The sequence below is a fragment of the Triticum aestivum genome, chromosome 2B (genome assembly GCF_018294505.1).
Source record: "Triticum aestivum cultivar Chinese Spring chromosome 2B, IWGSC CS RefSeq v2.1, whole genome shotgun sequence".
In the NCBI taxonomy this organism is placed as follows: domain Eukaryota; kingdom Viridiplantae; phylum Streptophyta; class Magnoliopsida; order Poales; family Poaceae; genus Triticum; species Triticum aestivum.
Genome location: NC_057798.1, coordinates 223,209,468 through 223,234,356, shown reverse-complemented (window position 1 = coordinate 223,234,356; position 24,889 = coordinate 223,209,468). Strand labels below are relative to the sequence as shown.

At 50.0% G+C, this 24,889-nt stretch overlaps 1 protein-coding gene and 1 long non-coding RNA gene across 4 annotated transcripts; one reads left to right on the top strand and one right to left on the bottom strand.

Annotated features, from left to right (window-relative positions):
- Window positions 1-1,323: 1,323 nt before the first annotated feature.
- Window positions 1,324-13,701, top strand: LOC123044485 (uncharacterized). The gene is made up of 3 exons (XR_006420123.1): window positions 1,324-1,394; window positions 1,604-1,756; window positions 13,151-13,701. It is a non-coding gene; the product is annotated as an uncharacterized lncRNA (long non-coding RNA).
- Window positions 4,933-11,838, bottom strand: LOC123044484 (protein TIME FOR COFFEE). 3 transcript variants are annotated; one of them, XM_044467225.1, is made up of 13 exons: window positions 11,040-11,837; window positions 10,797-10,948; window positions 10,382-10,706; window positions 9,892-10,288; window positions 9,722-9,773; window positions 9,461-9,550; window positions 9,081-9,339; window positions 8,922-8,991; window positions 8,748-8,832; window positions 8,225-8,662; window positions 5,763-8,121; window positions 5,502-5,678; window positions 4,933-5,390 (listed from the first exon to the last, which is right to left on the bottom strand). In XM_044467225.1, the coding sequence occupies exons 1-13, from the start codon at window positions 11,539-11,541 to the stop codon at window positions 5,383-5,385; spliced, it is 4,914 nt and encodes a 1,637-aa protein (XP_044323160.1). In that variant the 5' UTR covers window positions 11,542-11,837; the 3' UTR covers window positions 4,933-5,382. The 3 variants fall into 3 exon arrangements, with proteins under 3 accessions (XP_044323160.1, XP_044323159.1, XP_044323158.1); XM_044467224.1 differs by having other exon boundaries at window positions 5,502-8,121; XM_044467223.1 differs by lacking the exon at window positions 4,933-5,390 and having other exon boundaries at window positions 5,437-8,121; window positions 11,040-11,838.
- Window positions 13,702-24,889: the final 11,188 nt, after the last annotated feature.

Below are 24,889 nucleotides of genomic sequence, written 5' to 3'. Positions count from 1 at the left end.
TACCACCTCCCCGTACACACGTGTTTCTTCATATCCCCGGCAAATACTAAGTACCTTCTAAATACATCATTATCATCTTCCATTTCTACCTCGCCTTTAGCTAGATTGCAATTCGCCCCTCTAGCGCAATTGCCAATTCACGGGTCATGTGTGTTCCGTGTAGTCATATTCCAAATCATGGGTATCGCCTCCCCTCCCCCCGTCATCGGCGAGGACAACATGTAGTTCCAAGCCCACCGTCATTGTGTTTTCCATGTCCTGATCACTCCATCGATATTCCTCTCTACCCCTCCTCCACGAGTCTTATCTCCATCGATGGTTCCTTCCCTCTTCATAACCGTGAGGGTCATTTATATATGATTGACGACTTCGAAGTTCTGGATCCAAGCATCGATGGTGTCCTCCCTCTTCATGACCGCGAGAGTTATTTCCAGGTGATTGTTGGATTCGAAGTTCTAGATCTAACCATCGATGGCGTCCTCCCTCTTCATGACCGCAAGAGTTATCTCAGGTGATTGTCAGATTCAAAGTTCTAGATCTAACCATCATAGTTTAGAGTTTACAGATTTGTTCAAAATAGCTAATAATTAGATTCCTAATAATGGTGTCCTTCCTCTTCATGGCCGTGGGGGTTATTTCCAGGTGATTGCCGGATTCAAAGTTCTAGATCTAACCATCAAGGATGTCCTTCATCTTCACGACCATGGAGGTTATTTCCAGGTGATTGTCGGATCCAAAGTTCTAGATCTAAGCATCGATGATGTCGTTCATCTTCATGACCGTGAGGGTTAATTGCAGGTGATTATCGGATTCAAAGTTCTAGATCTAAGCATCGACGGTGTCCTTCATCTTCATGACAGCGAGGGTTATTTCCAGGTGATTGGATTCAAAGTTCTAGATCTAAGTATCGATGGTGTCCTCCCTCTTCATGACCGCAGGGGTTATTTCCAGGTGGTTGTTGGACTCAAAGTTCCAGATCTAAGCATCGATGATGTCCTCCCTCTTCATGACCGCGAGGGTTATTTGTAGGTGATTAGCGGATTCAAAGTTCCAGATCTAAGCATCAATGGTGTCCTCCCTCATCACGACCGCGGGGGTTATTTCCAGGTGATTGTCGTATTCAAAGTTCTAGATCTAAGCATCGTAGTTTATAGTTTAGGGATTTGTTGAAAATAGCAGATAATTGGATTCTTAATAATTACGTCCCTCCTCTTCATGGCCGTGGGGTTTATTTCCAGATGATTCTTGGATTCAAAGTTCTAGATCTAAGTATCAATGGTGTCTTTCATCTTCATGACCGTGAGGGTTATTTCCAGGTGATTGCTGGATTCGAAGTTCTACATCTAAGCATCAATGGTGTCCTCCCTCTCCATGTCCGCGAGGGTTATTTCCAGGTGATTGCCGGATTCAGAGTTGTATGTCTAAGCATCATAGTTTAGTGTTTAGATATTTCTTCAAAGTAGCTATTAACTGAATTTCTAATAATGTTGTTCTTCCTGTTGATGACAGTGGGGGTTATTTCTAGGTGATTGCCAGATTCAAAGTTCTATATCTAAGCATCAATGTTGTCCTTACTCTTCATGACCGTGAGGGTTATTTCCAGGTGATTGTCGCATTCAAAGTTCTATGTCTAAGGATCGATGGTGTCCTTCCTCTTCATGGTGGTGGGGTTATTTCCAGGTGATTGACGGGTTCAAAGTTTGATCTAAGCATCGATGGTATGATCCCTCTTCATGGCCCTGAGGGTTATTTCGAGGTAAGTGTTGAAAGCAAAGTTCTAGATCTAAGCAAGAAATATTGGTTAAAGTTGTTATGTTTACTGTTTATATAGAAAGCGAGTTGAAAGTGAAAATAATATCTTGGATCCAAATTGAAAGCTCGTATGTACCGAGGTTCTAAGAAAGTGGGGTTGGGAGGGGTGGGGTGGATGACGGGGAGGGTGGAGGGTTTGTAGAATAGAATAGACGGGGCATCGATAATAGAGATCGAGTGACTGATGTTGGAGCAATGTTTGGCCACAGTGGAGGGTCACTCTTGACATACATACGAGTCCTCTTGTTGGATACCCCATCCAACACAACATCCTCATGGACCACTAAATCCTCTCACACCTTGGGGTCTCCTCTCCCACTCTTTTTTCTAAGATATGCCCCTATTGGTCCGATGGCTGGTAACAAGATAGTGATACCTCCTCTATATGTAACTTATAGGACATTGTTAGTTCTCTAGTTATTCCTTTCTTCTTCTTGGAAGAGTCAGGATGCTCATCGTACCCTCAATTAGTAGTTCCATTCGATGTGTAGCAATTTTATTAACCGGGTAGTCTTTCCATTTGGTGTCGTCACTCACAGAGATCTAGATCTCCCAATGTCCTTGAAAAGACATGTGCGAACCGTACCGCCTCTATCTCCTTCAGAGCTCGATTCAAAGGAATTTTACAGGATTTTCAGAGGATTTGGATCCTTTAAAAACTTTGCTACATTGGCTGTTTGATTCACACGATTGAAATCCCTAGGATTCATTCATACTCTACCTTGGAGGACATTTTAGTGCACTCAAACCTCTTTGTAGAATTCCTTTGTTTTCTCAGGTGCTATCAAACACTTCTCCACCATGTTTTTTTTAGAAAATGAGGATTACCCCAGCCTCTGCATCAGAATGATGCATGCAGACTCTTTATTTATCAAAGTGACCGAAAAGTCTGTGATCCCAAACAAGCTCGCTCAGAGTTAAAAAAAAGAATAAAAAGGTATAATATGCCACAAACGGCGAAATAGGACGAGATGACTAAACACGAACTTCTCCGCCATGCTTAATCATTATCTTTTTCCATCTCCACGCTTTTTGCCTACTTGAACCATAGATCAAATCTGAAGCCGACGATCATCAAACCATCATTCGCCGTTTCTGCCCACCGGAGTTCCACCGCCCCGCCCAAGGTTCACAGCGCGAGCACGGGCGGCCTACCCAGCCCCGCCGCTTGTGCCCGGCGCACGTAGCGTGCAAATCCAGTTGTCTGGCAACTTGGAGAACAGCCTGGCGGTGCTACGTCACGACGGCGACAGGGACACCAGATTTTACTGACCAAAAACAACAACTGGACACACAGAACAAGCACTGGCGCACACCTCTCTCCCCATCTCAATCAAAGACAAGAGTTTTTGGCAATAATGACAGGCCGTGGGGCCACCTGATGTGTGCATGCACAAGATATCGCAGCGAGATACTGCCACCAGTACTCCTACTCCTACTACTCCTACATGGCATCGCATGGACGGATGAGCCATGAGTGCGTGCTGGAAAGGAAGGCCGAGGCCACCCAAGCCAGGTTAACCCAAACAAACAATCCAGCACGCGATTAATCACATGTCACTAATCAACCTGGCAATCTGACCCATGGGTTCGTGCGCCCATAGGCACCCGACCCGAATGGGTAGGGTATGGCTTGTCGACTTCGCCCATGGGTCTTACCCATGGGTAACCCGATTAGTCATGGGTAGGGTATGGGTTTAAGTTTGTGCCCGTGGGTTACCCGATGGGTCACCCGATTAATATCAATAATTAATAAACTATTTGTTTCCTGCTATATTTTTCATGGGCAGTGGTCACAAAAAACAGAGCAAGGCACAATCATTACGACCACAACCATCACCAAGCTTATTCTGTATGTTATTCACACGCTTGGTATGGTCCATTTTGACCTTTAGCAAGTGGCCCATGCACAGAGCGCTGCACATATGCATTCAACCCATAAAAGATGAAGCCTATGTAGTGTACACATGTCCATCAAATAAAAGAGAAGCTGAACATTTAGTCCCACCTCGCCTGTTCGAGCACATGGGAGGGGGAGCCCCGTCTATAAAATGGAGACCGCTGGTTTATGTTGCCAGGACTGAACGCTGCATGCACAATACAACGTCTATGTCTTCTATAAAAAATAAAATTATTTAATTTTGTCAGACCCGATGGGTGCCCGATAGGGTCGGGTCACTCGATGGGTTCGGGCGTGGGTCTAAATCCATACCCATGGATAGGGTCATGGGTGCAAGATAGACCCGACAGAGTAATCGGGCATGGGTCTGGTAAAGGTTGACCCGGCCAAACCCGACACGACTGCCAGGTTGAGTCACCAAGAACCGGAGCGGTGCATGTGGACAAAAAGCTCCATGCGTGCAGACCCACTCCGGACAGGAAAGGGAGGGAGCGCCATGCCCTTGCGCCAAGGGAAAGGAAAGCGATGTCCCCCGGGCAAGGCAAAAATTTCCAGATACTTTACTTTTCAGCCTGCACGTCGGATGGCTGTTAGGCCGGACACGTGTGAAGGGCGAGAGCTTTGGTGGAGGTGAATGAGATCATCACCATCCAGCCCAAGTGTCATAGATAGATATAGATATATTAGATAGATAGATTGGTACGATTAGGAAGAAGATAGCGGCAGCACGCGTCCGTCCGTCCGTCCGGGCAAGTTAACAAATGGCGGAGTGGAAGAGTGGCGTGCCGGACTGCGCACCGGAAAGAGTAGCACTTTCGGATGAGTGAGCACTGCAGTGCCGAGTCATCACACATCCCAGAATTGCTCTGCTTTGCTATCTTAACAAGATTATCCATCCATCCATCATCCACCTTCTTGATTGATTCATTTCTTCTAATTACAACGCACACACCCAACAGGCAGGTCATGGTCATTCTCATGCTATGCTATGCTATGCAGCAACTACGACTACTACTTATCTGCCTTCTCTGCCTCAGCCCCAGTTGTTGTTTCTAAAGCAATCCAACATACTACTACTACTACTACTCCTTGAGAGATATTTCCCTCTCTGCCCCAAATTGTTTCTAAAACAATCCAAGCAGATGGTATTGACAAAACACATGGAAAAAAAAGGAAAGAAACACAGAAAGAAAGAAAAGAGGAAGGCAAGAGCAGCAGCATCACAAAAGTTTCCCTTGACCTGCATTCTAATTAAACCTTCTTCCTTCAGTTAAGACAACAACAAAAAGAACAAATCTAAAGAGACCAGAGCAGCAGTTGGAGGAGAGGGGAGGGAACAAGTTCAGAGAGACCAGCTTTTGACAATCTTGCATAAAACTGCTAAAAAAAAGGTTTTCTATGCACCTCCAGCTTTCCACCATGGGAGGATAACCTACTACACACAAGCATCACTCCCATCAGCCAACCGTTCCACATTTTTACTCCACAGATTGCCAGAGCCCCTGAATGGATGGAATGGGTGCATCATCCTCCTCATCGACGATCCGGCTCTCGCAGCTATGCCTCTTGCCACGCAATCGCTTCTTCCGCGCGCCGAGCTTCCGACAGAATTAGCAGTTAGCTCGCCGACTGAGATTAGCAGCATTCCCATGCTCTGGCGTCTGGGTCCTTTACTTACCTGACAAACACAAGGGTTTTATGTTAGTCGAAACAACTGAGTCAAGTTATATGGTGGCGGTACATGGAACAACGTCTGCAGGGGAAACAAGTATGGATAGAGGTCCATTACCAGCAGCAGGCTTCTGATCACTGGTAGGCTTTACGGGCATCGGCATTGAAAACGTCAATTGTGCCGCTGAAAGGTGAGAGTGAGAGTGAGGCGAACCACTCGCAGATTGCCCCGCTGTCCCAAGGTGCATAAAACCACCAGGTGCTGGATGAAGATTGGCCTTCATGTTACTGCCAGCTGCACTATGAGCCTTCCCCGCATCAGCTGGAATCGCAGATGTGGACATCGACATGGAACCAAGAGAGAGCATCGCAGACGAACCAGATACAGCATTCTGCTGCTGCTGCGTCTTGTCAGCCGAGCGCTTTTGGTAGAGGCCAGCACCAGCTCCAGCATTTACATGCTGAGGCGGACCTTGTGGCGCAAAGGCATTGGAGATGAAGAAGTGGCCGTGGCCATGGCCTTGTGGGAACGGCTGCTGTTGTTTCAATGAGGGTCCATGTGACTGCTGCTTACCACCAGAGTGAGCCATGTTTGGTTGCTGACCAAGGATCGATGGCATAGGCATACTGCTGTAGGGATTTGTTGAAGCCGACTTGGATCCAGAAGTCGAAGGAGAGTTCTTTGCTGCATGTTGTTGAGGTGATGACAATTGGACAACTGGCTGGCCACCCTTCGCAATTCCAGATGCAGGTGGGCTACCACCAGTACTTTTGGAGACCGAGTTAGATGGCGAACCAGAAGCAACAGGAGCATTTGAAGATCGAGATAGGTCCCCTGCTCCTCCAGTAGAAAGATTAGTAAGGGAGTGGCCAATCTTCGATGAACTCATGCTTTGAGACTGGTGATTCGGGGTGGAGAGAGCCTGCAGAGCTTTTGCTTGTTGATGGAGACCACTGTTCTTCATCATAATCAAACTAGAAGGCGAGGATGCAGCAGGGACAGAAGCACCTGAAGGTGGAGCTGACACTCTCATCGACGACGATGCCTTCAATTGAGGTGATTGACCAGGAACTCCGCCTTGAGAAGCGCTTGATGGATACATTAAATTCTGAAAGTTCGTCGCACTCAAACGGTCAGAGTATCCACTTGCATTACTCGGAGCAGCAGACCTGGGGCGAGAGTTCAGATGATTTTGAAACAATTGCTGCTGCTGCTGCTGTTTCTGAAGCTGTAACATATGTTGCTGGTGCTGCTGCTGTTGTTGCTGCTGCTGCTGCTGTTGCTGCTGCTGGAGTTGCTGCTGCTGCTGCTGCTGCTGCTGTTGCTGCTGCTGGAGTTGCTGCTGCTGCTGCTGTTGCTGCTGCTGGAATTGTTGCTGCATCTGGTGCTGATGGTGTTGGTGCAGCTGCAGCTGAATTTGCTGCTGTTGCTGCTGCTGGGACATGGTTGGTGCAGATGGGGCTGCAGCTGACGTAGCTGCTGCAGTAGAAGCACTTGAAGATTTGCTGCTGCCTAACCCAAAGGCATTCGAAGATTCCGCACCAATAAGGCTCAAAGTGCGGACTGAGGGCTCATTAGCACTGCTACCAAGGAAAGGGTGCATAAAAGACTTGTTTTCTGGCTTAGAGAAAGAAAGAGAATGCTGCTGTGAATCACTCGGGTACTTTGCAGATGCAGATTTCTTTCTCTCATTATCTCCAGCACTTGGCGTTGAAGATGAATCCCCAGCCACAGATTTAGCTTCTGCAGCATTTTGATGCTGGGGTTTATGCTGTGCAGCTTGAACAGACTGGGCTGAAGCAAAATTGAGCTGAGGGTAACCATGCCGGCCTGCTTCTTGATGGCTCTGGAAAAGCGCATGGTTCTGTGCCAATGACGAGAAGTCAAGACCATTTGGAGCAGAACCAGGAGCGCCAAAGGGCATCACAAAAGGCTGAGATGAAGCAAGATCAATTCGAACCCCCTGGCTTCGACTGGTTGGTGGCTGCTGGTGGTGATCATTCGATTTCTTCTCACTCTGATTGCCAGCAGATGGCATCAACGCAAAATTTGGAAGATGCATTGGAATAGCAAAATTATGTTCATGCCCACCCTTCTGATGGTGTGAAGACTTGTCATCACTTGACTGGCCATCTTGCAGAGCCTTGTCTGGATCCTGTCGGTGAGCGAGGCCATGTAGTAGAACAGGACGCTGGTTGCCGCTCGAATAGCTCTGGGAACTGTTGGCAGCGGCTGCTGCGGCCGCGGCAGCAGCAGCATTAGCATTTGGTGCATATCCCAGCAACCCTTGTGATTGTTGTGGCTGATGCTTCTGAGAGGAACCAGACAAGCTTGGCATTGGGTTTTTCTGATGATTTTGTTGCTGCGTACCTTGCTGCTGTGATGGGTTCAACATGTGGGGAGAGTAGACATGCCCGTTGAAAAACGGTACACCTGGGCCTGGTGGTGCCATGCCTCGATATGATGGAGCTCCTCCAGCATGAGCAGCAGCGAGCTGGAATGGGTAGCCGTTCTGTAAGATGGCCAAGAACTGGGCATCACCCGGCTGCAAGTTGGCAAAGCTCAAGTTCATGGCCGCTGCACCAGGGTGTGCTGCTGAAGCGTGGGCAGTGGCAGATGATGGCATCGCACTGCTGGTGCCAGAAGATTTTGTATCTCCCATTCGATTGGCAGCGGCAGTTGCAGCTGCTACTGCTGCAGCATGTTGGTTGAATGGAAAGATGAATGTTGGCGCTTGCTGTAAAAAACAGAGGGTGCACGGGAAATTATATAAGGAAAAAAATACCAAAAAATACCACAAGATACTAGTAATGAATAGCATAAATCCACGACAAGCATACCATCATGTTTGGTGGCATGGGAGAGGACTGCTGCGCTTCAAGAGCTGGAGGTTGCTTCCTTTGGTTTGATTCAGCAACACTGGCACTGCTGGATGCCGCTTTATCCTTGGAGAGGCTCCCCTGGAAAGGAGAAGGCACCATTGAAGGAGCCTTAGTTTCTTGCAGCGGGGCGTGTGCCCGAACAGGGTAGCTCCCCTGCATTGGGTTCGCGAGAAGGGAGGCAGCCTCCGCAGGTGGTACGACGCCCATGTTGAATGGTCCTCTTGGACCAAAGAATGGTGCAGATCTTGTGGCGGCGGCAGCAGCGGCTGCAGCCGCTGTTGTGGGCCAGAAAGAGTTCATCTTTGTAATTCGCTGGTGGTATTGGATCTGCTGTGCGATGTAACAATGTGTAGCACAGCGCTTCGGGCGTACTGGCAGTGGAGGCAATGCAGGATGCTGCAATGTAGGAAACCTTTAGACTTGGCAAAGAAATTCACTCCAAAGACAGAAACCACACCATAGGTGAAGTGAGAAAGCGAACCTGTAATCCAGCAGAAGTCCCTGGCTTTATGTCCATAGGATGATGAAGCCCAGGAGCTGATAGTCCAGGAACAGGAGCAATGTAACTGCCAAGGTAAGAACAACATATTTTAGACCACAAATCCTTCAGGGAGCAAGAGTGCGTGTAAAACATCGAACAGCAGTGAAAACTCACCTAAAAGGAGGGAAAGTCCCCATCCAGCCGCCGACGGTCATTGGCATAGGCGGTGAAGCAGCAGGTAGAGCTGCCAGATGAGGAAAAACCCAAATCAACAAAGAATCACCTTTTACAAAAGCAGTGAGAAAATGGGGAAGAACCAGGCGAAATTCTTACGTGATTTCTCATGCTTGACCTCGGACTTTGAGGGCTTTTGCTGCTGCTGCTGCTGCGGCGGCAGCAATGGCGGCTGTCTGCGCTCAGATGGCGACTTATCGTCCCCTTGGCTGGGCTTCTCCAAATCCAGCTGCAGCGTGAGCTTCTTTGGAGCAAGCTCCTCCGCCGGAATCCTTTGCGCCTTGTCGTCCTCCAGATTGATCTCCAGGCCTCTCCTGGTCCTCTCGCCATCTTTCTTTTCAGAATTTCCTCTCAAAGCCTGAAATCGGAGGAAAAGATGAACAAGAAATGGACCGATCAGAATCAAACATCCAATGCTCCAGCGGCTAGGGAGGTCAATCAACAGAATTGGTGAAACTGAAGCAGACAGAGGCACCCACCACGTCCATCTCAGAATCCAATCCCTTCTTATCCGCATCAGGGTCGGAAGAGCCATCTCTATCAGGAGATAGCTTCCCAGGAGGGGGAGCCTGGAACAAGCACAAGGGGAGAGAAAAAGGTGAGATAAAAAAAGGGCTGAAAAGAAAACAAAAAAGCCAATCAACAGTTGCGGCAAAAAATTGTCGTTTTCAATCTTTGCCCAGCAAATTCCGCAAGACCAATTCAACCACACACACAAACATATGAAAGCATATACCCACCATGAGATCAATGCAAAACTTTTCTTGCCGAGCGCCATCAGATGCCAGCTCACTGATAAAAAAATAAAGAAATTCACACGAAATTGTGAATATACTAATCAGATCGGCACAATCCAAAGGCAATAATGGTTATCACAACACCAATAATATAAAAAATCCAAATGGCCCACCTCTTTGTCGCGGTGGTGGCCTCCCCATTCCTGGCCTCAGAGCCGACCGGCGCAGCAGCCTCGCCGTCGGGCTTGACTGCTGGTGCCGGCGGCTCGGCGGGCCCGGGATCCCGTCGATCTGATTCGCTGGTCCGGAGCTCTGGATCTCTTCCTCTGTGGTCCTCCCTCTTCTCTGGCTCCCGGGTAGCCTCCTGCTGCGCACCAGCGGTGGCGGTGGCGGTGCTGCTGGCGCCACTTTCGGCCACAGCCGACACCGACACCGACGGCTTCGCATCTGATCTCGCCACCGGAGGCACTTCAGGCCTTGAGGGCGGCTCTGCCGTGTCCGGTTTTGCTGGGCTCGCCGGGCGGTTCTCGTTGTCGTACTTGACGAGCCGTGGCCGCTTCCTCTTTGGGGCTGGCAAAAGCAGTGAGGAAGTTTATTAGACCCCACAAAACCAAAATTAGCAACAAAAAATCATTGCAAGATTAAAATTGACGAGCTGCCTACCTATAGTGGTGAGAGAGGCTGAATCTGCCGGCCGGACGCCAGATGACGACGGAGCCGGCGAAGAGTTCCCGGACTTGGCCTCCGGCGCGTCCTTCTGCTCCGGCTTGTGGTTCATGTTCTCCTGCTTGGGAGGGCAGGGGAACTGCCGCGTCAGGCCAAATAGCACCTCGGCGACCTCGATCTCCTCCTGAATGAACGATGGCGACTTGGAAATCTTTGCTGGTGGCGGCTGAGGCGGGGCTGCCGAAGGAGCTGAGGCCGGCGACGGCCGCTGCTTCGGTACGGGCCCAGAACCGCCGCTGCTCCCACCGCCGCCAAGTGTTTTCTGCGAGACACCGGAGAGAGAGGGAAATCAGTAAGGGCAGGAGTTAAGAATCATGAGGGGAGATGGATTCTGTCGGCCTGAAAAACGCACCAGCTTTTTCCGAACAGGGGCGGTGGCCGATGTGGAAGCCGGCGAGATCGGCCGTGAAGAAGGCCGCTGGATCTGCGAGCCGTCTACAGCGGCGCCGCCGCCGCTTCCACCGCCGGGGCCTGTCCACTCGTGCGAAGACCTCTTGGTAGAAGCTGCGGAAAACACGAGGAACGCCGGTGAGATTAGGGAAACAGAAGCGGCAAGAAGGGTGAAAAATTGCTTGTTTTGCGGTGCATAGCATACCTGAGCGCGCCTTCCTCGGGACTGGAACGCCGATCATTTCGTCGGCGGCCTTCCACACTATGGGGCCCTTGGGATTGGAGCCCCCCTTCCGGTGCATCTGCTGCTGGCCGTGGTGGTGGTGGTTGTTGTAACCGCCGCCGCCTCCGCCGCCGCTGCTGCTGCTGTGGTGGTGCGCGGCGCTGGGCTGGGGCGGGGACGGCGGAGGCGCCGTGCTGGGCGACCGCCGCTGCACAGGCGGGTACCTGGGCGCGGAGGCGGCGAGCTCCTCGTCGGCGTCGTCGTCGTCGTCGCCGAGGCTGTCGTCGGAGGTGTCGTCGCCGTCGTCGCGCCCGTTGCCGTTGAGCATGAGCCGCTCCCCCCGCCTCCTCTCGGACCGAGGCGAGTCCCTCGGGCCCGCGCCGCCGGAGACGCCGCCGCCGTTGCTCCTGAGCCGCCGCCGCGGCGGTGGCGCCCCGCCGGACATGGCCAGTGCGGCCCTCCTGCCTTCCCGGATCCGCTCCATGTCAGATCTGAGGCATGCGCCTCCGATCTCCCTCCTAGTCGTCGCCGCGTCGCCGGAGTCCGGCAGACACCGCCGCCGCCGCGCAGATCCACGCACCAACCGCCTCAACAAGGCAGAGGGAGAGCCCGCCCTCCTTCTCCTTCCCCTCGCGCTCACGAGTATCTCCTCCCTCTCCCTCTCTCGATGCTACTCCTCTCCTAGAGGAAGAGTGCTCTCCTCTCGTCTCGTCTCCCTCGGCTGGAAGGAAATGGCTGCTGCTTCTCTGGTCTGGTGTGGCCTCCTCCCCTCCCCTTGTGGCTCGCTTTCTAGGCCTCATCCTCTTTTTGTCGCTGCCCATGCCCGCATCCGACGGCCAGGATCCGCCCGACGCATCCGACGGCCCCGCCCCCGCGCCTGCCACCGTGGCCGCCCCCACCGCCTAGCACCCAACGGAACACGCGATAAAATCTCGTGGACGCTTCCTTACGCAACAAGCATGGCCCGATGACCGACACGTGGCGGTGCGCCCGAGCGGGGTGAAACCCCGAACCGTCCACGGGTGGGTGGGTGGCTGATGGCGCCACGCCCATTTGTTCCCTTCCCTAACAAATTTTTTTATCCTCTAGTAAAAACTTAACACTCGTTACACTCCACGCAAAATAAATAAAGTAAAGGAATAAAGAAATGGCGCTACGCCATCGATCGGCTTTGGCCCGGGACCACCACGCGCGGGTCCGCGTGGATGGGCCTGATCTGGACAGTGCGGAGGGTTTCACCCGGCTGACGTGGCGCCTGCGCGCACCGGTCGCTGCGGGTGGGTTAAAAGGGCACGAGGAAAGTCTCTCCAGGCAGGCAGTGGAGGCGGGTGGGCCCCACAGCGGGCCCGGGTATCTCTCCGTCTCATCCGCTTTCCTATTCTTTTCTTTTTCTCTTTCGCATAACGTTCTGCTCGTGGGCTCAGACGTGGCGGGGCGGGGTGACGTACGTGGGGCCCGCCGGCCACCAACCTTCACCGCACTACTGCCCTACTTCTACTCTCAATGGATTAAGATATTCCTTAAAAACACCCACTAGTTTAAGCTAAATTCTAAAAAGTGCACGCGCACTATTCAGACGAGTCGAGCGGCCGGCTCCTGGCCGCACGATCTCGCTCCTATCGTCCCGCGCGTTGGTCAGGTGGTACCTGGTCGGGGCGGTTTCCCGATCCGACGCCGCTCGACGAAGCCCATCTGTTCTTATCCATTCGTCCCGTCCAGCCATAGCGCTCGCCGCTCCGGAGAGCTTCTTCCACGTCGTCTCGCCCAAGGCTGTCGGTGCCGTCGTGGACTAGGTGCTCGCCTCCTTCCCCTCCTCCATCCTGCCCTCCGAGCTCTTATGCTCCCTCCGCCGCTCCTTCCCCAAGGCACATGACGACGGTCACGGCCATCTGCTCCCCCGCCCCGGCTCCCCCAAGGACCCCCCCTGTGAGCGCTGCTCGTGAGGGCCTTCCCACCGCTAGCTCCTCCACCGGTAGGACGCCCAGCCTAGCCGGCTCAAGCAACAGGCGGCATGTCACTAGCCCAAGCATGTACCATCTTCTCGATTGAATAGAAGATTTGATAGAGATCTCATCGTTGTTTTGTGTATGCAGCTGCTGCTACGAGCTTGCTCTAGCCGGGAGCTTGCTCTAGCCGGGAGAGGACAGGAGGAGGAAGCGCGGGTGGAGGATCTTGTCCAGTCTGGAGCAAGAAAAAGAAGAAGATTGCTAGGAATGGAGTTCTTCCGTGTGCCGCTATTTTTGCTCTTTGCTCAGTGCATTCATGTTGAGTCTAACAAGACGAGCACAAGTTGGAGTGTTGCCGTTGCTTTGGTCACGGTGTCACTAAAGTTTTGTTGGCTTGTAATATAGTCTAGTTACACATACATTGATATTTAGTTGGCAGAAAAACTAGTTGCACACATATATGCTCAGTTTGGCTTGTAATTTAGTCTAGTTACACATATATTAATGTTAAATTGGCAGGACACTACTTGCACACACATATGCGCAATTTGACGCGGCAATGTAGTCTAGTTGCACACACATTGATATTTATTTGGCAGGACTAGTTACACATATATGCTCAATTGGCTCGGCAATATTGTCTAGTTGCACACATATTGATGTTTAGTTGGGAGGACTATTCGAACACCCATATGCTCAGTTGGCGCAATAATGTAGTCTACTTGCACACACATTAATATTTAGTTGGCAGGACTATTTTTGGCACACACATATGCTCAGTTGGTTTGTAATTTTGTCTAGTTGCACACGCATTGATGTTTAGTTGGCAGGACTATTTGGCACACACATATGCTCAGTTGACTTGTAATTTTATCTAATTGCACACACATTGATGTTTAGTTGGCAGGACTATTGGCACAGTTGGCTTGTAATTTTGTCTAGTTGCACGCACATTTGATGTTTAGTTGGCAGAAGGACTATTAACATACACATATGCTTAGTTGGCGCGGCATGTAGTCTAGTTGCACACATATTCATATTTCTTGCAAGCATATCTCCTTCTGCTTGCTAGTACTTGGCTACATGCAATTCATATGAGCCCTCATATTAGAAGGATCCTATAAGCACATGCATGTGTTGCATGCTGTTTGGAGTAGTTTTCTCTTTGATGGTTAATTAGCCCAGTTAGCCATTGGAGTTCATCCAATTTGGCTCTTTATTTAGTACTAGTTGATCATTGTAGTATTCCTAGTTGGATATGAGCACAGAGAAACTTGCACATTATGGCTATACTTAGTTGGCAGCTTTAATTATCTTGTTTCTTCACAGTCGCATGTTTTGTTGGCCTCTCTAGCAGTTGTACTTGTACAAGAACCTCATAGTAGTTGGCTCCATTTATCATGCAAGTTTCTTTTCATGTACAAAACTGATTTAAGTTGGCACCCCTACAGTTCGTACTTGCATATGAACTTTACAGTAGTTGGCATCCATACAAGGCATGGTTGCACATGAACCTTATACTAGTTGTCATCATTTAAATTGACTATTTCAATTAGACAGAACAACACAAGTTTTCTGTCTTAATTATTTCAATTAGACGTGCAAGTAAGCAATTAGACCCGCATACTCTCGTCGGCGTAATAGCTCACACATGGTCGTGGATTTGCACACTCTCGTTGGGATAGTCGCACACGCGTGACCACAGAGTTGCACACTCTCGTCGGCATAATCGATGCACACTCTCGTCGGCATAATTGCACACGTGCGGCCATAGAGATGCACACTCTCCTCGGCATAGTCACACATGCATGGACACAGAGTTGCACAATCTCGTCCGCATAGTCGCACATGAATTATTGTGGGAGGTGCTCACACCCGGCCGTGGAGTTGGACACTCTCGTCGGCATCGTCGCACGTGCATGACCACAAAGTTGCACAATCTCGTCCACATAGTCGCACATGAATTGCCGTGGGAGGTGCTCACGCCGGCCCGTGGAGTTGCACACTCTCATCGGCATAGTCGCACATGCATGGCCACAAAGTTGCACAATCTCGTCCGCATAGTCACACATGAATTGTCAAGGGAGGTGCTCACGTCCGGCCATGGAGTTGCACACTCTCGTCGGCATAGTCGAACGCACATGGCCACATAGTTGAACAATCTCGTATGCATAGTCGCACATGAATTGTTGTGGGAGGGGCTCACGCCCGAAAGCGGAGTTGCACACTCTCGTCGGCATAGTTGCACATGTATGGCCACATAGTTGCACAATCTCGTCTGCATAGTTGCACATGAATTGCCGCGGGAGGTGCTCACGAATGGAGGTGGAGTTGCACATTCTCGGCGGCATAGTTGCACATGCATGGCCACAGAGTTGCACAATCTCGTCAGCATAGTCGCACATGAATTGCCGCGGGAGGTGCTCATGCATGGCCGCAGAGTTGCACACTCTCGTCGGCATAGTCGAACATGCACGACCACATAGTTTCACAATATTGTCGGCATAGTCGCACATGAATTGTTGTGGTAGGTTCTCATGCCCGGACGCGGAGTTGCACACTCTCGTCGGCATAGTCGCACATGCATGGCCACATAGTTGCACAATCTCGTCCGCGTAGTTGCACATGAATTGTCGCGGGAGGTGCTCACACATGGCCGCGGAGTTGCATACTCTCGGCAGCATAGTTGCACATGCATGACCACAGAGTTGCACAATCTCGTCGGCATAGTCGCACATAAATTACCGCGGGAGGTTCTCACACATGACCGCGGAGTTGCACACTCTCGACAGCATAGCCGCACATGTGGACGAGTGTGCAACTCTCCAGCCGCGCTTGTGAGCTACTACATCAACGAGTGTGTACAACTTTGCGACCGTGTGCAAGATCTACGCTAACGAGTGTGTGCAACTTTGTGGTCATGTGTGTACGACTATGCCGTCGCGCATGTGCAACTCCTGCAATTGTGTATGATACTATACCAACAAGAGTTTTTCACCACCTCAGCTACCCTTGCGAGTGAGATTTGCTACTTCATATGTTGCCCCGGCCAATTACATATCCAGTCGTGTGCAACTTTGCCTGCTGCTATGGCCAACCATGTACCAGTCTTTGTGAACTTCGTTGCCGCCCCGACCAATTGACTAACGGTCAATGTGTAACTTTTTTCCTATCCGTGCATGTCATGCGGCCTGCTTGTAGCATCGACATGTTTCCAATTTACAGCAGTAGTTGGTTGAGCTTACAACATCGGGTGCGAGACGTCACCTAACGAACTTAGTATGGTCGTGTTGTGCAACTTTTCAATGCTCATATCCAATTGAGAACTACTATATGTGCAACTATAACTACTCCGAATGCCAACAAAAAAATTTGACTAAAAAATAGATCATCAATTTAAGCAAAAACATCGTCTAGCCAACTTAGTGCCGTTCTGTTGTGCAATTTTCCAGTAGTCATATCCAACTTATACTACTACCACAACCAACTTAGTACAACCATGTTCGACCAAAAAAACCTCCAACCTAAACAAAACTCCGGCAAGTCACACCTCATCGGAATCCCTCACGTATGTTAGCACCATCAAGAAAAAGCAGCATCACGAGCGCCTGTGGAGAGGCGTGCTTCTCAGCAACACGACATCTAGGTCGAGAGCCAATCCATCCGATCCCATTTTGCTCGTTGAGAAGATGTGCATGCTCCTGGACACCAAATGCTCTCCGCAGATAGCCTTTGACGGGACCTACCTAAGCAAGATTACATTGCATTGCAATGAAGTTGACAACCAAGTTTACACGTTTCCTGGAATAGAATGCATCACATGAAAGTCAGCGACCGAACTGATGGAGTATGGAGCTGGAATCAGTTGACATAAGCGGCAAAAAGGGCCAGGTTTTCCAGGTTGATTCAATCGAGATCCTCGTGGATCCGTGCATCGATTGAGTCATTGTTGCTGCGTATGTCTGGTGAAGTAAAACACATCGGGAAAATGGAAGGGAAGAAGACAAAAAAATCGAAGGGGTGAGGAGCCTTCCAGTCGAGGCACGCGAAGAGGTGATGGGGTCGTGAGCAGCGCAAAGGGAAGCTCCATGGCGTCGGGAAGGTACAAGAACCGCAGCTTCTCCAGGTTGATTCGGTTGAGATCCTTATGGATCCATGGGTATGCGTCCTGCAGCAGGAACACGAACAGAGTAACAAACATGAGGAGACCGCATCCAAATCGAACCGAATCGAAGGGAGAGAGAGGAAAGGAATGGGGAGGCACTTGATAGAGATCCATGGCGTCACGGGTCCATGGAGAGGAGACCTTCATCGTGGGCGTCCATCGTCGGTCGGCCAGGCGCTCCGACCACAAACCCTAACCCTTATAGAGAAGTAGGAGGGGAACGCCATGGACAGCTAGGTCTGCGGCCTAGGTAGGGAGGAAGGCGAGGGGAGAGGGCGAGGGTGGGCGGCGGAGACGAGGCCGGCGGTGCGTGAGGGTGGCGGCCATGTCGCCGCGGTGGGTGGGGAGTGAATCACGGGAGAGGAAGACTGGACTGGGCGGCAGCTGAGGGGACAAAAAAGCACCTGACTCTAGTGGGCCGCTCGGCTCGGATAAATAGTGCGCACACACGATTTAGAATTTAGGCCGGCCGTTCGGGACGGCTACCGAGCAGCCGGCCGCTCGCTAGACTTGCCCCTAGTTTAATACCATTAACCACGGAGGAGATCCGGAAGATGTCATTGTATATGCGGATTGCCGCGGTTACTTAACTAGATCATTATTAAAGGCCGGTAAATTTAAATTTAGAATTCCACTGCGGTGCGGTGTGGGCCGTCGTATTTTGGATCCGGACGCCACCGGGTGCATGGTCGCCCACCGCTGCTTGCTGCACAGCAAGTGAATAGGAGTATCCTCAGCCCACGGGTTTTCAATCCTGATGTTCGCATTTATCTTAAATTTATTTCAGGATTTTCGGTGATGCGTGTTTAGTGGGAGGTGTTTCAGTTGACTACAAGACGTCTACAGTGATTTCATAAAATCTTTAAGATAATATATGCCGACTCAATCTTTTCTAAGGTGGTAATAGAGGTAGGTTGTGCGTGTGTGCGTTCATAGGGGTGAATATATGCGCGTATATATGAGCACTTGCGTCTGTATTGTGTTAAGAATATCTACATCCGTGCACCCTCAAACCGGCCTTAAATGCCCGGGCGGACGGCCCGGTCATAAAAATTCGACCCACACGAGCGCCACAAACGGGCATCGAACTCCCGAGCTGACCGGCACCCCTCATATTCAGCCCAAATGTGTGGTAAATATGAGGGCGCTCGGACGTCGTGTCCGCCACATCGGACTGACGACGAGGTCCCACGCTAAATCGTCCGGAAACCCGATGGTCCGACAGACATCTCCTCCGGTGGGGTGTGAACGACATGTGGTTCCGCTCTGACTCGCAACCCGAGGCCAAATACAGCTATTTAAGCCGGCTGGCGTCCCCCAACCCTATCTCGTCCACCTCCTCCCTCTCCACGCCACCAACCCGAGCCCATCCACCTCCTCTCTCCCGCTCTGTCGCTCTTCGCACGCTCTCTGGCTTCTCCATGGTCCGGCAAAAGATAACCACCTGCACTATGTTCACGACGGGGCGTCGGTACCAGATTGAGCAAGAGATCCGGGAGGCGTGTCGCGCGCGCCGCCTGCATCGCTGTCGCGCTGCCTCCGGACTTGCTGGAGCCAGAGGAGGAGGAGGAGCGAAAGGAGCAGTAGCCAGCTTCGATGGAGGTGGAGAAGAAGGAGGTGGATGAGGCGGAGCAGCCAAAGCAAGAGCGGCTTCGGGCTTCAACATGGAGGACGCGGAGGCAGAGTTCGCCGTCCCCCAAGCGGACAAGATGGCGGAGCAGCAGGCCATCCTGGAGTCCATCTAGGATGAGGCCTATGTGAAGGTCAACCAGCAATTCATCCGGCAGGAACGGGCGGCAACTGACGCACTCTTCAACGAGGTCGAAGCGAAAATGGATGCAGAGGCTGACACGGAGGAGCCGCAGGAGCCAGCTGCGGTTGTTGCCCATGTACCTGACGGAGCATTAAAATATAGGGTATGCTCGATATGTTGTGCATATGCGCCCGCTTGACTGCAAATTCATTCATAGTTTGTTATAATGAAAGTCACAATGTCAGGGTAAAAAGATGAACCTGGAGAGGTTAAAGTTTAAAGGTAAAACAACAAAAAGAGTCGCCATAGAAGATCCCCAAGGAGGGCCACTACCTCATCCACGACGCACCGGAGGGCTGCCTCCCCGAGCTGACAGGACACGCCTCGCCCAGAGGAGCTGGCCTTGCGGCACACTCCACTGATCAGGCTTTGAATGCTTGACCAGGCTACGAGACTAGCCCGGTGCAGGGCTAGGTCTAGGGCCATCATCATGATAACATGCAAGGCGCAAGATAAGACGGGACACTGGCCTTAAATAAAAGACAGGAGGGTGGTGCGGTGTGTCACGTCGGGGAAGGCACTCGAGTGCCTTATACGGCGTAGTGTCCGGTTATCTCCTGACCGATCGACAGAAGCAAGTGGGTAAAGCAGGACGAATATCTTCCTATGTACGTTGCACTATATTTATTAACAAGACCAAGTGTGGTACCCCCGGATCTTATAAGGGGAGCGTCGGTCGAATAGAAGGACAAGCAACCTTGCATACACCAGCAATTCCACTCCCACACACAAGAACAGGTAGAAGAGAGAGAGAGAATGGTGCTCGGGCACTATAGCTAGTATCCCGACCATCGCCTAACTCACCCCGACCACCTCTTTTGTACACCCAAGCACTTGTATCCTCATGAAGGAAATATGCCCTAGAGGCAATAATAAAGTTATTATTTATTTCCTTATATCATGATAAATGTTTATTATTCATGCTAGAATTGTATTAACAGGAAACATGATACATGCGTGAATACATAGACAAACAGAGTGTCACTAGTATGCCTCTACTTGACTAGCTCGTTAATCAAAGATGGTTATGTTTCCTAGCCATAGACAAAGAGTTGTCATTTGATTAACGGGATCACATCATTGGGAGAATGATGTGATTGACTTGACCCATCTCGTTAGCTTAGTATGTTGCTACTGCTTTCTTCATGACTTATACATGTTCCTATGACTATGAGATTATGCAACTCCCGTTTACCGGAGGAACACTTTGTGTGCTACCAAATGTCACAACGTAACTGGGTGATTATAGAGGTGCTCTACAGGTGTCTCCGAAGGTACTTGTTGGATTGGCGTATTTCGAGATTAGGATTTGTCACTCCGATTGTCGGAGAGGTATCTTTGGGCCCACTCGGTAATGCACATCACTTAAGCCTTGCAAGCATTGCAACTAATGAGTTAGTTGCGGGATGATGTATTACAGAACGAGTAAAGAGACTTGTCGTTAACGAGATTGAACTAGGTATTGAGATACCGACGATCAAATCTCGGGCAAGTAACATACTGATGACAAAGGGAACAACGTATGTTGTTATGCGGTTTGACCAATAAAGATCTTCGTAGAATATGTGGGAGCCGATATAAGCATACAGGTTCCGCAATTGGTTATTGACCGAAGATGTGTCTCGGTCATGTCTACATAGATCTCGAACCCGTAGGGTTCGCACGCTTAAATTTCGATGACGGTTATATTATGAGTTATGTGTTTTGATGTACCGAAGGTAGTTCGGAGTCCCGGATGTGATCATGGACATGACGAGGAGTCTCGAAAGGGTCGACACGTAAAGATCGATATATTGGACGACTATGTTCGGACACCGGAATGGTTTCGGGGAGTATCGGGCATATATTGGAGTACCGGGGGGTTACCGGAACCCCCCTGGGAGACTAATGGGGCTATTGGGCCCTATTGGAGAAGAGGAGGGGCGGCCAAGGGCAGCCGCGTGCCCCCTTCCCTCCCAGTCCGAATTGGACAAGGAGGGGGGGCGGCGCCCCCCTTTCCTTTCCCCCACTCTCTCCTTCCCTCTCCTCTCCTACTCCCACTTGGAAGGGCGGAGTCCTACTCCCGGTGGGAGTAGGACTCCTCATGGGGCGCGCCTAGCGTGGCCGGCCACCTCCCCCTCCTCCACTCCTTTATATACGGGGAGGGAGGCACCCCTTGGAGACACAACAATTGATCCCTTGGATCTCTTAGCCGTGTGCGGTGCCCCCTCCACCATAGTCCACCTCGATAATATCGTAGCGGTGCTTAGGCGAAGCCCTGCATCGATAGAATATCATCATCGTCACCACGCCATCGTGCTGATGGAACTCTCCCTCAAAGCTCGGCTGGATCAGAGTTCGAGGTACGTCATCGAGTTGAACGTGTGCTGAACTCGGAGGTGCCGTGCGTTTGGTACTTGATCGGTCGGATCGTGAAGTGAAGGAAATATGCCCTAGAGGCAATAATAAAGTTATTATTTATTTCCTTATATCATGATAAATGTTTATTATTCATGCTAGAATTGTATTAACCGGAAACATAATACATGTGTGAATACATAGACAAACATAGTGTCACTAGTATGCCTCTACTTGACTAGCTCGTTTATCAAAGATGGTTATGTTTCCTAGTCATGGACAAAAGAGTTGTCATTTGATTAACGGGATCACATCATTAGGAGAATGATGTGATTGACATGACCCATTCCGTTAGCCTAGCACTTGATCGTTTAGTATGTTGCTATTGCTTTCTTCATGACTTATACATGTTCCTGTAACTATGAGATTATGCAACTCCCGTTTACCGGAGGAACACTTTGGGTACTACCAAACGTCACAACGTAACTAGGTGATTATAAAGGAGTACTACAGGTGTCTCCGAAGGTACATGTTGAGTTGGCATATTTTGAGATTAGGTTTTGTCACTCCGATTGTCGGAGAGGTATCTCTGGGCCCTCTCGGTAATGCACATCACTATAAGCCTTGCAAGCAATGTGACCAATGAGTTGGTTACGGGATGATGCATTACGTAATGAGTAAAGAGACTTGCCGGTAACGAGATTGAACTAGGTATTGGATACCGACGATCGAATCTCGGGCAAGTAACATACCGATGACAAAGGGAACAACGTATGTTGTTATGCGGTTTGACCGATAAAGATCTTCGTAGAATATGTAGGAGCCAATATGGGCATCCAGGTCCCGCTATTGGTTATTGACCGAGAATAGTTCTAGGTCATGTCTACATAGTTCTCGAACCCGTAGGGTCCGCACACTTAAGGTTTCGATGACAGTTATATTATGAGTTTATGAGTTTTGATGTACCGAAGGAGTTCGGAGTCCCGGATGAGATCGGGGACATGACGAGGAGTCTCGAAATGGTCGAGATGTAAAGATCAATATATTGGACGACTATATTCGGAGTTCAGAAAGGTTCCGAGTGATTAGGGTATTTTTCGGAGTACCGGAGAGTTATGGGAATTCGCCGGGGAGTATATGGGCCTTATTGGGCCATACGGGATTAGAGGAGAGAGGCCGAAAGGAAGGAGGCGCGCAGCCCCCCTCTGGTCCAAATTGGACAAGGGGTGCGGCCCCCTTTTCCTTCCTCCTCTCCCCCTCTTTCCCCCTTCTCCTACTCCAACAAGGAAGGAGGGAGTCCTACTCCCGGTGGGAGTAGGACTCCCCATGGCGCGCCCCCTCCTAGGTCGGCCCCCCTCCCCCTTGCTCCTTTATATACGGGGGCAGGGGGGCACCCCATGACACACAAGTTGATCTACGGATCGTTCCTTAGCCATGTACGGTGCCCCCTTCCACCATATTCCACCTCGGTCATATCGTCGCGGAGTTTAGGCGAAGCTCTGTGCCGGTAGAACATCATCATCGTCACCACGCCGTCGTGCTGACGGAACTCATCTCCGGAGCCTTTGCTGGATCGGAGGGCCGGAGATCGTCATCGAACTGAACGTGTGCTGAACTCGGAGGCCCCGTACGTTCGGTGCTTGGATCGGTCGGATCGTGAAGATGTACGATTACATCAACCGCATTGTGCTAACGCTTCCGCTTACGGTCTACGAGGGTACGTGGACGGATACTCTCCCCTCTCGTTGCTATATCATCACCATGATCTTGCGTGTGCGTAGGAAATTTTTTGAAATTACTACGTTCCCCAACAGTGGCATCCGAGCCTAGGTTTTATGCGTTGATGTTATATGCACGAGTAGAACACAAGTGAGTTGAGGGCGATACAAGTCATACTACTTACCAGCATGTCATACTTTGGTTCGGCGGTATTGTGAGATGAAGCGGCCCGGACCGACATTACGCGTACGCTTACGCGAGACTGGTTTCACCGTTACGAGCACTCGTGCTTAAAGATGACTGGCGGGTGTCTGTCTCTCTCACTTTAGCTGAATCGAGTGTGGCTACGCCCGGTCCTTGCGAAGGTTAAAACAGCACCAACTTGACGAACTATCATTGTGGTTTTTGATGCGTAGGTAAGAACGGTTCTTGCTAAGCCCGTAGCAGCCACGTAAAATTTGCAACAACAAAGTAGAGGACGTCTAACTTGTTTTTGCAGGGCATGTTGTGATGTGATATGGTCAAAATGTGATGCTATATTTTATTGTATGAGATGATCATGTTTTGTAACCGAAGTTATCGGCAACTGGCAGGAGCCATATGGTTGTCGCTTTATTGTATGAAATGCAAACGCCCTGTAATTGCTTTACTTTATCACTAAGCGGTAGCAATAGTCGTAGAAGCAATAGATGGCGTAACGACAACGATGCTACGATGGAGATCAAGGTGTCGCGCCGGTGACGATGGTGATCATGACGGTGCTTTGAAGATGGAGATCACAAGCACAAGATGATGATGGCCATATCATATCACTTATATTGATTGCATGCGATGTTTATCCTTTATGCATCTTATCTTGCTTTGATTGACGGTAGCATTTTAAGATGATCTCTCACTAATTATCAAGAAGTGTTCTCCCTGAGTATGCACCGTTGCGAAAGTTCTTCGTGCTGAGACACCACATGATGATCGGGTGTGATAGGCTCTACGTTCAAATACAACGGGTGCAAAACAGTTGCACACGCGGAATACTCAGGTTATACTTGACGATCCTAGCATATACAGATATGGCCTCGGAACACGGAGACCGAAAGGTCGAGCGTGAATCATATAGTAGATATGATCAACATAGCGATGTTCACCATTGAAACTACTCCATCTCACGTGATGATCGGACATGGTTTGGTTGATTTGGATCACGTGATCACTTAGATGACTAGAGAGATGCCTGTCTAAGTGGGAGTTCTTAAGTAATATGATTAATTGAACTTAAATTTATCATGAACTTAGTCCTGGTAGTATTTTGCAAATTATGTTGTAGATCAATAGCTCGCGTTGTTGCTTTCACGTGTTTATTTTGATATGTTCCTAGAGAAAACTATGTTGAAAGATGTTAGTAGCAATGATGCGGATTGGATCCGTGATCTGAGGTTCATCCTCATTGCTGCGCAGAAGAATTATGTCCTTGATGTACCGCTAGGTGACAAACCTATTGCAGGAGCAGATGCAGACGTTATGAACGTTTGGCTATCTCAATATGATGACTACTTGATAGTTTAGTGCACCATGCTTAACAGCTTAGAATCGGGACTTCAAAGACGTTTTAAACGTCATGGACCATATAAGATGTTCCAGGAGTTGAAGTTAATATTTCCAGCAAATACCCGAGTTGAGAGATATGAAGTCTCCAACAAGTTCTATAGCTAAAAGATGGAGGAGAATCGCTCAACAAGTGAGCATGTGCTCAGATTGTCTGGGTACTTCAATCGCTTGAATCAAGTGGGAGTTAATCTTCCAGATAAGATAGTGATTGACAGAATTCTCTAGTCACCATCACTAAGTTACTAGAACT